At 44.5% G+C, this 16,890-nt stretch overlaps 3 protein-coding genes across 6 annotated transcripts; 2 read left to right on the forward strand and 1 right to left on the reverse strand.

Moving 5' to 3' along the window:
- The first annotated feature begins 117 nt into the window (after nucleotides 1-117).
- On the forward strand, nucleotides 118-3,716 carry LOC135438184 (proliferation-associated protein 2G4). Its single transcript, XM_064696408.1, has 8 exons — nucleotides 118-277; nucleotides 699-796; nucleotides 1,122-1,258; nucleotides 1,332-1,494; nucleotides 1,932-2,153; nucleotides 2,442-2,667; nucleotides 2,908-3,035; nucleotides 3,104-3,716. The coding sequence occupies exons 1-8, from the start codon at nucleotides 190-192 to the stop codon at nucleotides 3,224-3,226; spliced, it is 1,185 nt and encodes a 394-aa protein (XP_064552478.1). The 5' UTR covers nucleotides 118-189; the 3' UTR covers nucleotides 3,227-3,716.
- An 81-nt stretch (nucleotides 3,717-3,797) lies between these two features.
- On the reverse strand, nucleotides 3,798-13,056 carry Usp47 (ubiquitin specific protease 47). 4 transcript variants are annotated; one of them, XM_064696402.1, is made up of 10 exons: nucleotides 12,851-13,052; nucleotides 9,398-9,632; nucleotides 7,719-9,334; nucleotides 7,249-7,660; nucleotides 6,258-7,181; nucleotides 5,127-6,125; nucleotides 4,932-5,058; nucleotides 4,802-4,872; nucleotides 4,605-4,738; nucleotides 3,798-4,541 (listed from the first exon to the last, which is right to left on the reverse strand). In XM_064696402.1, exons 2-10 carry the CDS (start codon nucleotides 9,587-9,589, stop codon nucleotides 4,331-4,333), a joined length of 4,686 nt encoding a protein of 1,561 aa, XP_064552472.1. In that variant the 5' UTR covers nucleotides 9,590-9,632; nucleotides 12,851-13,052; the 3' UTR covers nucleotides 3,798-4,330. The 4 variants fall into 4 exon arrangements, with proteins under 4 accessions (XP_064552472.1, XP_064552473.1, XP_064552476.1 ...); XM_064696403.1 differs by lacking the exon at nucleotides 12,851-13,052 and adding an exon at nucleotides 11,935-12,083; XM_064696406.1 differs by lacking the exons at nucleotides 3,798-4,541; nucleotides 4,605-4,738; nucleotides 4,802-4,872; nucleotides 4,932-5,058; nucleotides 5,127-6,125 and having other exon boundaries at nucleotides 6,374-6,535; nucleotides 6,601-7,181; nucleotides 12,851-13,056.
- A 374-nt stretch (nucleotides 13,057-13,430) lies between these two features.
- On the forward strand, nucleotides 13,431-15,743 carry DnaJ-1 (DnaJ-like-1). The gene is made up of 2 exons (XM_064696401.1): nucleotides 13,431-13,638; nucleotides 14,002-15,743. The coding sequence occupies exon 2, from the start codon at nucleotides 14,039-14,041 to the stop codon at nucleotides 15,092-15,094; it is 1,056 nt and encodes a 351-aa protein (XP_064552471.1). The 5' UTR covers nucleotides 13,431-13,638; nucleotides 14,002-14,038; the 3' UTR covers nucleotides 15,095-15,743.
- Nucleotides 15,744-16,890: the final 1,147 nt, after the last annotated feature.

Below are 16,890 nucleotides of genomic sequence, written 5' to 3' on the forward strand. Positions count from 1 at the left end.
TGCTGCCAGACTGGTTTAATTTCCCAAAGTGCACCAATATGAAAAATTATGGTCACCCAAAATTCTTATATTGGTCACACATTAATGTTGCCAGCTAGTTGTTTTCCATTAACTATCTGGCCATACTACATACTCTTAAAAACATCATTTCGTCATTTAGCAGCTCTCGCTTTTTGTTTCATTTTAAAAATGGCAGACGTAGAAAAGGAGCCTGAGAAGACCATTGCTGAGGATTTGGTTGTTACCAAATACAAATTGGCTGGAGAAATTGCAAATAGTAAGTAAATAGTTGAATATATTTAAGAAATGCGTTGCAAAGTGAAAGTGAAGTCAAAAATTTTCTGCATTAATGTCGGCCGCTACGTGTAGCCGACAACAATGGAGCTCACGAAGACGTCGGCGCTGACGCTGACGTCGCTGTTGCTTGAAGTAGCCACGCGGCGGTGTTCGCGGGATATGCGAGAGCATAGCGTACATAACCTCAAAGTTTTCAGGTGTTGAATTCAATGCCCAAATACAAATTTAAGACAGTGAAGGTTGGGATTATAGCTTTTAGAGCTTCAGTTTAATAAAAACATGAAATGCCTTCACTAAATTGCAATGCTAATGTGCGACTCACAGTGCCACGCGAGACGTACAAAAACTCGTTTCGCATAGAACTAACTCGACTATTTCTGTTTCGATGTGTTTAATTTTAGAAACTCTGAAAACGGTTATTGGACTCTGTGTGCCGGATGCCTCTGTGAGGGAAATTTGCACCAAGGGCGACACTCTGCTGACTGAAGAAACCGGCAAAGTAAGTTCCAACTGAATATTTGCACCAACAAACCACAAGCGAATTAAGTCCAATGATTAAAACTAACACAATTGAGAGCCTCTGCGTGCGTTACTGCGCTGCGGGCCGGCAGCATGTGTGCGCAGTAAAAAGCCGCGTGCTTCCTGCGTGCGTTGAATTTTCATCCACGTGCGTTTTTGGCGCTGGCCTGCGGCGTTTGGCGCGCGTGCTCTGGGGCCCAAAGATTCACAGATTATGAGATCTGAGGACACTTTGGCATCCAGCCAACTGTCATTGCTCCTATGATAAATCGATTAACACTCTGCCTTCATGTACCCTGCCCTAGGTATACAAAAAGGAAAAGGAACTGAAGAAGGGTATCGCATTTCCGACATGTCTGTCGGTCAACAATTGTGTCTGTCACTTTTCGCCAGCTAAAAACGATGCCGACTATACGCTAAAGGCTGGTGATGTAGTTAAAATGTAAGTATCATTCACTCACCTGCAACATTCGTTTTTTATTTATTTACCTTGTGTCCTTACTTGCCACACACAGTGATCTGGGTGCCCACATTGATGGCTTCATTGCTGTGGCTGCGCACACAATTGTCGTGGGCGCCGGCGCGGATCAGAAAATAAGCGGGCGCCAAGCTGATGTTATACTGGCCGCGTACTGGTCCGTTCAGGCTGCACTGCGTCTGCTCAAGTCCGGCTCCAGCGTAAGTGTTTCCGCCTACTTATAAGATTAGGAGAGGGATGCAGGCAACGGATTGTCTAGCGTATAATGCACAGCGCCAGCACATCTCAACACCTGCACAAAGCACAGGCGACAATTGGCGAAAGCGCAGTCATCAAATCAATGGCTGAGCCTCTGTTGATTGCTCACATATGCATGTATATATATTTGTAAATAGATATAGTAATAGTAATCCTTATGCTGCAGGCAACGGAATGGCTGTTGACCCTCAATTATAACTGGCACAGCACAGCTCAACGCCTGCAGAGATCAATTGCGGCAATTTCGTGAACTGAACGAGTTTATACATAGAAATGTTTGGTCTTTACAATTGCACACAATTATAGAAAATCATATATAGTCTATATGGCTAAGATTCAAATGTTAAATTGATGCCTTTATTGTTCGTCATTTTTTCAGAATTACTCAATCACCGAAGCCGTGCAACAAATCAGCGAGTCGTACAAGTGCAAGCCCATTGAGGGCATGCTTAGTCACGAGCTGAAGCAGTTCAAAATCGATGGCGAAAAGACGATCATACAGAATCCGAGCGAGGCACAGCGTAAGGAGCACGAGAAGTGCTCCTTTGAGACGCACGAGGTTTATGCCATCGATGTTATTGTCAGCAGCGGCGAAGGCGTGGTAAGCAGTAGGTCTCTATGGGACACTTATTTTATCACCCAACATTTGTTCAATGATTAAAAACACGCGCTTGAGGATTGGCATGGCAAGGCTATAGAGTTAATCATGTAAGCGCCTTGTGTGTTTGGCGAGTTGCCCTTTTAACGGCTCGGCACATGTTAGCTTCAGAATTGTGCCATAGCTGGCCCGAAGATTGCAAGATTATGAGATCTGAGAACGCATAGAAAACCATCGAAACATGTTGATTCGTAGACTCCGCAGTATTGATAACATTTGTGTTTGTTGCAGGGTCGCGAGAAGGACACAAAGGTCTCCATTTACAAGAAGTCCGACGAGAACTACATGCTTAAGCTGAAGGCATCGCGTGCGCTGCTGGCTGAGGTGAAAACCAAGTACGGCAACATGCCCTTCAACATCCGCAGCTTCGAGGAGGAGACCAAGGCGCGCATGGGCGTCGTTGAATGCGTCTCACACAAGATGATTGAGCCCTTCCAAGTACTGTACGAGAAGCCTTGTAAGTCGACACTTATTGATATGATATTAGTTTTGCAAAACTTAATTCCGGATTTGGTATAACTCTTGAGCTGCCAACTACGGCCAGACATTTTGCTAGAACAAAGCTCCAAAGGCTTTGGCGTCTTCAGCAGTTGCCTTTTAATCTATGGCCTCAGTCTGAACATGCCATCGCTACAAAAGCATCTGAAAAAATTCGTCAAAATGGGAGCCTATAATTTGTATCATTGTTTACTTGCAGCTGAGATTGTGGCACAGTTCAAACACACGGTATTGCTCATGCCCAACGGCGTCAATTTAGTAACCGGTATACCCTTCAACGTGGACAGCTATGTGAGCGAACACAGCATTGCGCAACCCGAACTGAAGGTAAATCGTAATTTCTGGTGATCTAACCTGACCGCAATCTTATCTGTGGATTTTATTTTGATTTTCAGGAACTGGTCGCACAGCCACTGGGACCTGTTAAGGGCAAGGGCAAAGGCAAGAAGGCGGCTGCCGGCAATTCTGCTGCGGCGACAAAAGTGGAATCGGCGCCGGCCGTTGAGACCAAGGCATAGGCCCCCTGGATACCATACAAAAAACGCCCCCTTAAAGCAACAAGAATGTGAACAATTGCGCTGCCTACTGCTGCCGCTCTATAAATTTTTACTATAGAATTCATTGATTAGTAAACCAGAAAATCCATTTGACAACACAATTCGTTTTCGTTCCAAGAACTTTAAATTTCCCATTCTATGATTAAAAAAAACTATCCACTTGAAAGCCTTTCGAGTTTATTCAACAGTTAAACCCTTAAAATTCTATGTGCAGTCAACTCTACATATTTCTTCCCTCCTTATAAAAACGTACTGATCTTTCGTTTTAAATTTCTAAATCGATTTGTTCTAAATCGCAACGAGACGAGAAGTTTGAAGAATTAAAACATTTTTAAAGTAAACATGATCTTTAAAATACTTATAATTCAAAAAACAAAAACGTTAAAAATCCACGCGTAGTAGGTATTAAATAAAATTAACATTTTATAATAAAAAGAATAAGTAAAACTGAGTTTTCTTGGACTGTGGTTGGAGATATCAAATGGTTTCATATATCACTTAATATATAAAAGAAAAAGAAAACTACGATTACTTCCAATACAAATAATTTTTCTTTTATTTTTACGTTTTATGTAATTAAGTTATGTTCACAATCTTTTTGCATTTTTTTTTTTTAATTTCTTGCATGTAATTAAAATTGTACACAGTCTCATGTCTGAACTCTTGTATTACAAAAGCAGCAAGAATAATTTTTGTTATCGTTACTGGTTACTAGGACACCCATCCCCACACTCTTCCCCAAATAGCCCCATCTGTCTACGTCCCATTTCGACACGCCAAACGAATTGTGCCAACAAAATTAAACAACAAAACAAATTACATATTAAATTGTGAATTATGAGAGCGAAAAGCGTGCAGCACACGGGATATGCGAATAAAATGTGCAACCAAAACGGACGGAGGCGCCGTCGACGGACTCGCAGATTTGAATCGATTGCGTTTGGTTAGTTGAAATACATGTTGTATGTATTTGCGGGTCCGGTTATGCAACAAGCAAGTCTACAGCCAGTAAGGGAACGGGGGAAGGGTACAACGACAACGTTGTTGCTGGTGCCGTTTGGGCCATTAGTTCTCGGCATGTGCGTCTATTGGCGCCGAGGCAGTTACATTGCTTGGTTTCTCTGGCGAGTCCAAGTAGATCTTTAGGGCTCGTTCGCGGCGCTGCGAGTAGCGTGTCGTTGAAATGCAGCCCAATCGATCCAGGCGCGCCTTCTCCTTATTGGTTAACGAGCGGCGCTCGTCTGACGAGAGCTCTCGCACCGGCACGCTTTTATCTCTGCAATAAACCATAAACTTAGTGACACACACAAAAGAGCATAATGGCATGCCTCCCACTCACTTATACAAATACATGTTGCCACTGTTAGTTGTGTTCAGTGGATACACGTCCAGCGCCGCGGGCACAGAGAGCCAGTTGACGGCCTCGTTAACGGTAACTGCCGATATGCTTGTGCAGGGAAAGTAGCTGTTTAGCTGTGGGCAAAGTAACAGAGTGTTAGATCTTATCCAAACATATATACGTGTGACAATTCCTACCTTCATATAACTCAAGCGATCAATAGGTATATTGCATATTTGTGATAAACTTCTTTTGATTTCGCCGTCCTCTGCAAGGAGTGAGATTAAGAACCATGCTTTAACAATTCACCAATTATAATCAGCTTACTGTCCATTGTGATTTCCTGGAATTTGCCAAACTCCCATTTCTCCGGGTACCAGCGACGCACGAATATGGTTAACGACTCTTCCTTGGGCTGCGGCACCACGCCCTCCTCACACTCTTGCACAATGAACTGTGGCCAAAATATAAACATGAATCAGATATGTATATATCGCCACATATAAATAGTTTCGTGCTCACCTCGGCAGCCGTGGAGCGAATGTCGCAGTACAGTGTATCCTCGTTAGCGAGTATTTTGGTGGGACAACGACCGCCCTTTAGCCAGATGCGACAATTGTCCACGGTGAGGGAGCTGTATTTGGCATCGATGCGATGCAGCTTGGCGACCAGATCCTGCTTGGCCTGCTCCGCAGTAGTGTTGGCATTATACACCCACTCACAGACGCAGGGCAGCTTGGCGGTCTCATTGTTCAAATCCGCCAGCCGCAAAAAGTATATCTTAGACTTGAACTCGTACGGTTGCAGTGTTTTACCGATCTCCACGGTCAGAGTTTCGGCCTCGTTGAGAAAGACCAGCGTATTGGTCTGGTTATTGGATATGGTGCTCTCATGCTTGCGCTGCAGCTTGAAATAGGCGCTGGGAACGCGTATCAACTGCTCGATGTGCCGCTTAAAGGTGCCCATACGCATATGCTTGCCAACAAGAAGTTTATAAGCGTGTGTGGGCTTACGCAATTGCGCCTCGTCATCGGATTGGTGGCCACTGGTGGTGCTGCTAGTGGCGGCCAGATCCACGCAATCAATTTTGATGGCGTGGAAAAATTGTGTTGTTGTGCTAGGTGGCAGGGAGCTGGTGTCGCCCGCCTCGCTGCCATAGCTGCCGTTGCCATTGCAGTAGGCGTGAACGCGCATCATGGCGTCATGGGAGGCGGCCTCGTCCTCAGGACTGGACAGCTGTGGTGAATGGCTGGTGGAGCTCACCTGGCTATCGCCGCCGCCACGATGCTGCATACTATTCTCAACCAGCGTACGATCACCATCACTCAGGCTGCTATCCTCCGAGTTGGACTCATGGCCGGGTGTCGTAAGCGAATCAGCCTGATCGCGCTTATAGCGACGCCAATCACAGTCGTTGTTGCCGGCGCTGACACCCTCGGGCGTAGCCGTGCCGTTTGTGCCGTTAATGCCATTCATCATGGCAGCATCCACTACATCACCACCGGCGCAGCCATTGGCGGGCTGCAAAGGGGAGAAGAGTTACTTGAACTTTGACAAATTGCTACATTACTTGCATATAAAATAAAACAATTCATTATTGGGCACAATTGGATGGGAACTAGACGTTATACGTTAAAGGGCTCAAGTACATACCTCGATGGGAGCTGCAATGGGCTCGCTGCTGGGCACGCCCAACATCTCGAGACTGGTGGCATCGGTGTTAGGCACGTTTAAGTAAAAGTATGTGATATATTTGAATTGTGAGTTAGCCAGTTGCTGTAGCTGTTGTTGTGCCTCCGATGTCGGTTGGGGATCGTACGCCACGAAGGCCATGCGGTAAGAGCCACGCACGGCGGCCAGCAGAAACTGCTGCTCGTTAATGTGCAAACGTACTGCAATTGAATGGCGAAGCACGTCGCTAGACTCCCGCGCTGCTGAATAAACCAGGAAGGGACCGTCCATCGCCATGGTCGAGAGATCTACCTTAAACACATACCACGTAGTGCCATCGCTGGCATAGTTTTCAAACTGCTGATCCTCAGCCCGGTACTCCAGCAAAAAGTCCAGATTGTAGTTATGCGAGGAACGCAGCTCGGTTAGTGCCGGATCAGTGCAATTCTCCAGAGACTGTATGATAGTGTCCATGGATGAGTTGTAGGCAACTAGACGGCAGCGTGACAGCGGCGCAAACTGCTCCACATTGAGCATATCGTACGCAGACATCAGTACTTTATTCACATCGAAACTCTGCGACAGATACACGCGGGTCATCTTAAGCTTCTTGAGCAACGGATTATAAAAGTAGACGCGCGGCTTGTATAGATGCGGCAGTGCCAGATCTGTTACTGTGATGTGTCTACCCAGGCGCGAAACGCGCGTATCTTCCTCCGCATGCAGCTTGGGAAGCAGCGATTTGATGTGCTCCGGAAAGTCGTTACACTTGACTACAAGCTCGTTACGCTTGGCGTCCACCTGGCGATACATGAGCATATACGCATTCGTGCTGGACGTATAAGCGCTTGAGTAGTAACTGCCATTGGGCCCGCCAAATGAACGCTGGATGTCCTCTTGTGTGATCTGCAAATCGAGAGGAAAAGATGGACATAAAATATATGATGACACCTGCCAATCTTCGGCTACCCACCGTGGACACATTTTGATCATTGAAACAGAACCATTCGTCATTATCAAAATCCTTGATGTAAGCATAGTAATGACCGCCTGAAGCGCTGCCCGAGTGTATCATAATAGCAAAGAGCTCATAGATATATGGACCCGAAAGCAAGTCCTGTTTGAGTCGTGCCTCCATGTTCGCGCTCTTGCCGGTGCTGCTGCTCATGTCGATGCCCTCGTCCTCGTCGTTCAGGTCGTTCTCATGCTGACTGGAACTGGCCGTTGTTCCCACACCGCTGCTCAAGTTATCCTCCTCCATGGCCGAGCCACTGTCCGCGGTGCTGCAATCGTCTGCATTGCTGGTGCCATTCATCTGATACTGCTCGCCCTGGCCGCTGCGATTCACAAAGCTGTTTAGATTCAGCTTCTGCGGGAAGGTCACCCTGTAAAATGCAGAACAAATATTAGTATAAGACTAAGAGTAAAGGCTTTAATGCTTGCCTGTCATTCAGCTTGATGCGATGCATGGTCTGATAGTCAAAGTCGAAGCGCTTTAGATGCAGCGTCAGTATATAGGGGAAGGACTTGAAGTGCAGTCCCTTGTGGGCGTCGCATTTCTTTTTGCATTTCTCGCACAGATACTGATTGTTGCCATCGAGAGTTTCGGGCTGAACAAAGGCGCGCAGTGCCTCCTCGATGCTACCGTAGGCGGAACTGCTGCCAAATGGACGCACCGGTAGCGGTATATCAAGGAAGGTATCCTCGCGCGTCTTCTCGGTATTGCACTCCAAACACTTGACATAATCATTCATTTTGCCCTCGTATAACGTCGAGATGAGATTGGCCTGTTTTGTGTTCTTGAACTTGTGCTCCAGTGCATCGAACATGACGCGGCACAACTCTTGGATGTCATGCTGTTGCCAGGCTTCCGTTGAGTCCCAGCCAAAGCTCCGCGTCAGGTCAGTTGTCTCCACCGATGATTTCGGCGATGTCTGCAAATTGAGGAACAGCTTCTGCAACTGGTAGGGTATGTTCTTGGCCTCGTTGTCGTTGTCAAACTCCCAGCGGTACAAGGCATTGCGAAACTCGGGCGTCATATAGAGCGCTTGCAGCAGACTATTTAGGTAGCATGTCATTGCCTGATTGACAAGTCCCACATATGCACGTGGGCCAACGCCATTTCCATGCGTCTCCGTTTCTGTGTTGGCCGAGGCCACAAATTCTGAGGCGCTGGTATTGATGCGCTGCCAGGCGGGCACCTCATCGCCGCCGTACTTGCGGTTAAAGAAATTTGAATATTCCATTTCCTGTCTATCATCCTCTTCGACTTTATCATTGCCAACGATGGCCGCTAGTGCTTCGGTGCCAGCTTCAGTTCCAGCCAACAGATCGCTCTCTGTGGGTCCGGCGTTGCCAAATTCGTAGGCTGGTCCCATCAACGTGGGACTGGCCGAGGCGCCCAATGCCAAATCATCGTCAGACAGTTGTTCAGCTTCCGAGACGGGACTTATATTATATAACTCAGGAGCTACATCATCGACGGGCGAAATGAGGATCCTATTTTGTGGCAGCTGCTGCTTTAGCTGCTCGGTTATTTCAACTTTGGTTAGTTCGTCAATAGCGATGCCTGCGGCGCAGGTACTTGGCGCATTTGGCAGCTTCACGCTTTCATCCACCTGGTCCTTGCTCTTCACAATGTTGTCCTTGCTTTCGCTGGGTTTGGTTTTCACTTTTGTGCTGACCTTGCTGGGCGTTGTAGGCGTGGTTGTGGTTGATGCTGCTGCTGTTGCTGCTGACTCAACTGCCGATTCAGTTGTGGGACTTACGCTAGTCTTGGATTTGCTTGGCGATTTTTTCTTTTTCTCGCCTGTTGTTACCCGCTTCTTTTTCTCGCCGGTTTTTGCTGCTGTTGTGGTTGCGGTTGTCGTTGCCCCGTTCTCCGCGGTATTTGCCTGCTTGCTGACCGTCGAAGTGGACTTTTTCATGGTCAACTCATAGCGTTTGGTCACATTGCCGTCCCAGGTGCCCGCTGGCAGCAGCACCAGGTTATTCTTCAGCTGAGGCTCAAAGCCAGGCACGTCGTAAAGCAGCTCCTTGTCCAGGGCATTCAAATTAACCTAAATCATGTAAAATGCATTAGTCAGAGTTGGAGCCCGCATGACTTGGCATTAAATACTTACCAGATCCTTCTCGCCATGCGGCTGCAGCAGCAGCTCGAATTTGCCATAGGCAAACTGTGTACCAATCAGCGCAATGACGTGCTTTACCGTAAAATGGGAGCGCACAACGATGTTGATTTTCTTTTGTTGGGAGCCAGGCGTTTGGTCAAAGACGGCGCACTGTGTACTATCCTTGCTGTCCTGCTCAGCCATGTCCTAGTCCTGGAGGCACGTTGCAAACCAAATGGGTTAAGGCCTGTGAAAATGAAAATTAAAAAAAAAATAGCGATATAAATAAAAATTTTGAAAGATCGCAAATAAAAAATGCCTGAATAAATAATATATATTTATTATATATATATATGTATATACATATAAAAAATAAAAACGAGAAAAATACTGGAAAAAAACTACTGACATTTCATTTTTAGACGCTGCTTGACAACGGCCAAAGCGAAACAAGGAAGCCAGCCCACATGAGCTGTTCATTGCTCCCACCCGTCGCCCCACCCCCTTCAATGCCCCAACACCCACCGTAGACCTCAATTCGAAAATAAACCAAAATCCCATTGCCTGCTGCTGTTTGCTTTTTTCGCGCCTTATATGTACGCGGGCACACAAAAAAAGCAAGAATCATGACTAAGATTGTACGGAATTTTATAAACAAAATGCGGCCGGAGGCTGCTTCTAGAAGTGCCGATATTCCATATTTCAGCTGCTTCTGAATTTTCAGCAACAGCGTCATAATTGCCGCATAAATTGCTCCAACAAATGTCATTCCAAGGCGATTGCTGTTGCTTTCTTTGTTGGGCAACGATGGGCGACGGGCGACTTGATAGCCGACATTGTAACGGAAATGCTACCATATATATAGTGCCATAATTATGTATATATAGATATATTCAATATATATATATATATATATATATATGAAATTGGGCCGCAATGCGCAAAATGTACAAGCGGGACGTCAGTTTTTGGGGGCGCGCACAGCAGTAAGTAAATAAATTAGAAGATATATTTTGGAAAAGCTCTAATGCGTTTCGTACAGCGCATAATAGCAGCTGACAGTTGCAAAATAAGAAACTTTTACTAATTTTTCATCCATATGTATGTATATATAAAAAGATGAACGCACATAAACATGCTAGCTATGATATGTTTTATTATCTATTGTCTCTAAAGAACTAAATTGGCAACCCCAAGCACAGCTGTTGCCATCAATCTACATCTATTTCTGATAACGTTTGTTAAACAAAGCAAACTCTCGAGATTCTTAGAAGTTTCACATAAGACTCATACACAGGAAAGTATATGAAAACATTGTCGGAATTGGTAAAAATCTATGTTTACCGGAAAGCTTGCGCAAATGCGTTCACAGTCGAATTAAATGTCCAAAGCAATTAGTATATACGAAATGCGCAATGTTTTCCCAACTTGAATTTATAAAAATAGGCACAAACATTGCAATCGAGACAAGACGAGGCGAGCTGGGGCCAGGAGAGGCGCGTTGTGCCAAGTGCTCTGGCCAAAAGATAAACCCAAACGAGCTGCAATTTCAAACACATGTTGGATGAACGCAAGCATTTATATGATATATTAATGTATAAATAAAAAAATATATATATGCAAGTGCTGGTACGCAAGAGTGGAATCCAAAAATGCTAATACGCGAACAGAAAAAACAAATAATAAAAAAAATTATCCGTCTAAAAATAAAAAGTGGCGACGACGACGACAAAAGCACAGAAATTGACGGAACGAAATAAAAAAAATAAAATAACGTCAAAGAAAAACAAATATTTAAAGCAGGGAGCACAAGTATCCGTCAGATACAATCTGGCTATTTGTAAATGCGAAGGTTTTCGTTACCGAAACGTAACGAAGGCGCAGAGTCAAAAAACACTGCACAGCCAACATGAACCTATATATCTATGCCTAAGTCTGTTTATCCAATATCTAAGACGCATAGAAATCTCATCAATATTTACATTGACGCTGATCACCACACAACGAATTTGGATTTGGGCGTGACGTGAACGAGATTTTTACAGAAATTAGCCCAACGTCTGGCGCACACGAAGATTTTTATGCTTTTCGCCAGACCTGAATATTGTGATAAGTGTGTGTATTTTTCTTTATTTTTTATTTTTGCATATAGTTTTGCTATTTTTAAAACTATTTCGCTACATTTTAAGTTTTTGAGGTCTGCCACACAATGCGAGATACATGCCAAAAAGGTAGAGTTCCGATTTCTCAGATATATAGTACACACACACACACACACGCACAAATCGATCGAGTTCGAGTCATGTCGCTGCTTTCTATGTAGACTCGAATTATGCAGTTCTATGTACTCTCTATAGTAATTACGAAAGCAATCTATTTCAAATGGATACTATTTTTAGACTAATTGCAAGGGGATTAGCACGTTATACGATAAACTCCATTTGAAGCACACACACATATACTTATATGGGGAGGATTAAATATATATATATATACATATACATGTATATATATATATAAATAATTTATCTTTTTATGCACACACACACCGTCTGATTTCTGCCGAGTTCTTCTGTGCGCTGTGGAAGCCGCCGTCAACGCAACGACATCGTTTCACGCGTGCTCGAGTACTGACCATTGCTGCGGCACGAACTGGTGCTGGCGCCACAGAGTGCACGAGTAAGTCTCGATCGCTTCCGAATAGCCGGGCTGTTGGGTGCGCTACGAATCGCTCGCAGTTGCTGGCCGCGGGCGCAGCGCTGATAACAATAACAAATGCACCCAGCTGGCATTAGCAGCAACTGTTGATAACAATATCGCAAAAACAAAAATAAGCGAATAAGCGAGCGCGTGAGTAAGTAGTTTATTAGGGCTCAGGGCTCTGACCGGTGACGCAGTGACGGGTAGCCCACCCGGCAGGCCTATAGTCCCCAACCAAGACAAATTGTTCAATGAATAGTCGACTATATTATATGGATATTCTGTGAGAGATACAGAGAGAGAGAGAACGTTGTGTGGAAATTCACAGCGAAAGTGCTATTAATGTTTAGTCAAGATGCTCTCGCCAATGGCCCGATGAATGACTATTTTTATGCGCTACTTGGCTGTGCCTCGCCAGCGTCTCATGTGTGACTAAGAAGCGCTGACCGTGTGTGCCGGCATCTACGCTGCTCTTGGGGTCGCGACGGGGGTTGCGGTCGAACTTTGCATGTTGGCGAATTTTCATTTGCGCAACACTCAGAGGATGGGGGGTGGGTAGTCGGTGGACGGGAGATCGGTCAAGGTTTTGCTTTGGAACGTGACACATGTGATTGCTTAAGTGCGAAAAACTAGTTCAAGCTGTGCGTCCTTCAACGTCTTGGCCAAATGTCGGAAAACTTGCGGCTCCAAAATATGCTCGCTCACACATACACGCATTTATATGTGGGCATACAGATACACATACATATGTATGATTTCACTCACCTGAACTGTGAAAATGTTGCAATATTGTTTTAGGGTTAAATGCACAATCCGGCCCAACGGCTGGGAGTACACAAGCCAATTGATTTGTTGCTATCTAAACTGTTTAAACGGAGGATGCTTGACGTTGATATCGAGCAGCAACCATTTTTATAAATGAAACAAATGTTTTTTGTTGTTCGGCTGCGGTTTGGCTGCACTTCTATCGATGACAATACCGATAAGCCTGGCTACTATCGATGGTTATCCGATAGTTCCATCAGTCATCTTACGAAAAGTATCGATGCTACGGCTGCAATTCGATTGCACTCAAATAGATCATTGATTTGTAACAAATTCAGTTAATTGCCATACTTGTATCCACATATCAATAACCCATGCTTATTTAAAACCAATTTACCAACTTATATCCCATTCTTACGTTTTTAGAAAATTTATTTGAGAATTTGAATTTTGGCGCCTTAGGTTATCGAACCGCTGTGTTCCGGATGCAACCCTATTATGCTAGAAGCATCGAGAATTTTCGACGAGCAGACTGCTCCGAGTCTATATAAAGGCAACATCCGTTGCCAGTTCGACTCATTTAGCAAAAATCAAGAGAAACGAGTAGTGGGTGTGTTTTCACACTAGACAAAAAACCAGAACTATTGATTAAAACCAACATAATTTCAAGTATATAGTACATTTTTAAACTGCAATTCACAGAAATTCAAGTAATAACCAAATCGGAAAGTTAATTTACAAGGAATAGTTAAATAAAAGCATAGCACGCAGCTGCAAAACAAATAAAGGTGAGTAGGGCCTAACAAATTAATTGTTGCTCATATTAGCTTCTTTTCACTTGAAAACAAGCTGCATTTTGTGACCTTTAAAACAAGAGATAAAAAGAAAAGCAAAACAAGCAATTCAAAACAGTGAAATGTGAAATTTAAAACCCAAAAAATTGTAGCGTCGACGTCACGCCCAGAGTGACAACACATCAGCTTTTCGCTGGCGTTGTCTTTGTCGTTGCACAACTCAAAGTTTCTAGCAATTTCCATTGAGCGACGCGTTGAAAAAACAATCGACACATTCGCCTCTGCTGTTTTAGCTTTTCGTTTTGTATATAAATATATCAGTAGAATAATTGTGAGCTTTCTATTATTTTTTCGCAGTTTGTGAGTGCGCAGCGTCAAGTCAAAGCAAAGCATAATGGGCAAAGACTTCTACAAGATATTGGGCATCGACAAGAAGGCCACAGACGATGACATTAAGAAAGCGTACCGAAAATTGGCACTCAAATACCATCCGGACAAGAACAAGAGCCCGCAAGCAGAGGAGCGCTTCAAGGAGATCGCAGAGGCGTACGAGGTGCTGTCTGACAAGAAGAAACGTGACATTTACGATCAGCACGGTGAGGAGGGACTGAAAGGTGGACCACCCGGACCAGATGGCAGCGGCCAACCAGGCGCCTACACTTACCAGTTCCATGGTGATCCACGTGCCACATTCGCCCAGTTCTTTGGCTCGCAGAATATCTTTGGCACAGCAGATCCCTTTGGCGCCTTCTTTGGTGGCGGCGGCGGCGGTGACGGTACTGAGCAAGTCTTCATGAACATCGGCGGTGATGAAATGTTCAACGCTGGCGGTTTTGGCGGCAATCCTATGGGCGCCTTCCGTTCCCAGTCGTTCAATGCACAAGCGCCTAGCCGTAAGCGCCAGCAACAGGACCCACCAATCGAGCATGATTTGTATGTGACGCTGGAAGAAGTCGACAGAGGCTGCACAAAGAAAATGAAGATTTCGCGCATGTCCATGTCAACGGGCACGGCGCGTAAAGAGGAAAAGGTGCTGAGCATTACTGTAAAGCCGGGTTGGAAGGCAGGCACCAAGATCACATTCCCCAAAGAAGGCGATCAGGCACCACAAAAAGTGCCTGCGGACATCATCTTTATCATACGTGACAAGCCGCATCCGCAATTCAAGCGTGAGGGCAGCGATTTGCGCTACAATGCCCAAGTCAGTCTCAAGCAGGCCCTGTGCGGCGCCTCAGTGTCAGTGCCAACGCTGCAGGGCGATCGCATTGCAGTTAACACCCAGGGCGAGGTCATCAAACCCACCACAACGAAGCGTATTAGTGGGCGCGGCTTGCCTTTTCCCAAGGAGCCGTCGCGACGCGGCGACCTGATCGTTGCCTTCGACATAAAATTTCCGGATTCGCTGCCACCCAGTCTAAGGAACCAACTAGCGGAGCTGCTGCCAAACTAAATGTGATTGGCTAAGCCAAGTTGTTTCGTACTACGTTGAGCTCTTTCCTCCTACAACAAATTTGTATAGTATGTTTTAGTTTAAGTTCTAATTTTAGTTATCATCCTTATACTGGGACACAAAATTAATTGGTTGGTTTAGGCTTGAAATGTTTTATGTAAACACATAACATGCCAAACGAGTGTTTAAGATTTGGCATTTTGATATATCTCGCCAATTTGGAGTCGATGTAGATATAAATGCAAATGCTAACCATAGAGTTGTTCTCGCGATAAGATAATTAATGAAAATACAAAACACTGACACGCACGTATGTATAAGATAGCTGAAAGTGTTTTGAGCTGGAGACTGATCGATTACTTAATTATGTATATTTTCCCTATTCTAAACATTATCCAAATAAATAAATTGCAAAAAAATTGTTAAAAGTTTCCATGTTACCTGTAATTACTGTAAAGAATATCTGGATCGATTCAACTCCATAAATCCAGCTCCCATAAAGCACTGCTCTTATGCACATCGGCTATTATGTTCTAAGACATTGCACGTATACTAAACCCATACAATAGAACTAGTACGTTTTAGTACCATAATTATATGTAAATGAAAGAGAAAAGTATTTAATAAACTAATGTCAAGGATATTTTAACCATACATTTTAGGTAACTTTAGGCAAGACGCTTTTATCTAAGAAAAATACACACATTTTACTGAACAAAGCTATCAACTGGCCAAAGGACATCAAGATCGTCCTTGTTTCCAAGATAGTCCTGGATTCTCAGATGGCCCCATAATGTTTTGATACAGATCGACGGGGTTGGTCCTTGCTCTCCTAGCGCACCATGTCCTTTGAAAATCCGCAAGGATATGGCCGGGCTAAAACTATTTTTCTAAAAAGGACATTCGTTTTGTGGCCATAGCTCGGCCAAATCCTTAAGGATCTGGCAAGGACACACCTTAAAGAGCTCGCAGGATTCAGGACCATCGACTGGCATTCAAAAATTTCCAGGATTTGGCTCAAAATGTAGATTTAGATCGGACATTATTTGGCCGAGATATTCCAAAAGAGGTTGACTTTACAAACAAATCGGTTTTTGGTCAATAACTTTTTTCAACCCATCGATTTTTCAAATGTGTCAAAAAGGTATAACATTTCAAAATCAAGCAATATTTACTTGAGGTATTAAACAAAAATCATCAGAAAAGTTTTGATTTGCGAAACGACCACGATTTTTCAAAAAACCTGATGTAACCCCTTGCCATTTTGCCGATTTTGGTGAAAATTTTGTCTGTAAGTCTGAATGTATGTGTGTATGCCTGTCTGTCTGTCTCTTTTTTCAGTCTGCCTATGTGTATGCCTATCTGTCTGTATTTCTGCCTGTCTGCCTCTGCCGGTGTGCCTGTCTGCGAGGCTGTAGGTATTTCTGTCTGTCTCTCTGTCTGTCTGTCGGACTGCCTATCTGTATGCCTATCTGTCTGTATTTCTGGCTGTCTGTCTCTGCCGGTGTGTCTGTCTGCGTGGCTGTAGGTATTTCTGTCTGTCTCTCTGTCTGTCTGTCGGACTGCCTATCATCCTGTCAGCCTTTCTGTCTGTTTGTCTACGAATATGTAGTTGTAATTATCTGTCTGCGAGTCAATAGGTCTCTCTCTCCTCTCTCTCTCTCTCTCTCTCTCTCTCTCTCTCTCTCTCTCTCTCTCTCTCTCTCTCTCTCTCTATGTCTATCTGTCTGAATGTCTGTCTGCATGCCTGCCTGTCTGTCTATTTTCCAGTCTGACAATCTGTGTGCCTATCTGTC

Source organism: Drosophila montana, unplaced genomic scaffold, assembly GCF_035044405.1.
Source record: "Drosophila montana isolate Dmon_TW-CO22-7 unplaced genomic scaffold, ASM3504440v1 contig_3847_1, whole genome shotgun sequence".
Taxonomy (NCBI): Eukaryota; Metazoa; Arthropoda; class Insecta; order Diptera; family Drosophilidae; genus Drosophila; species Drosophila montana.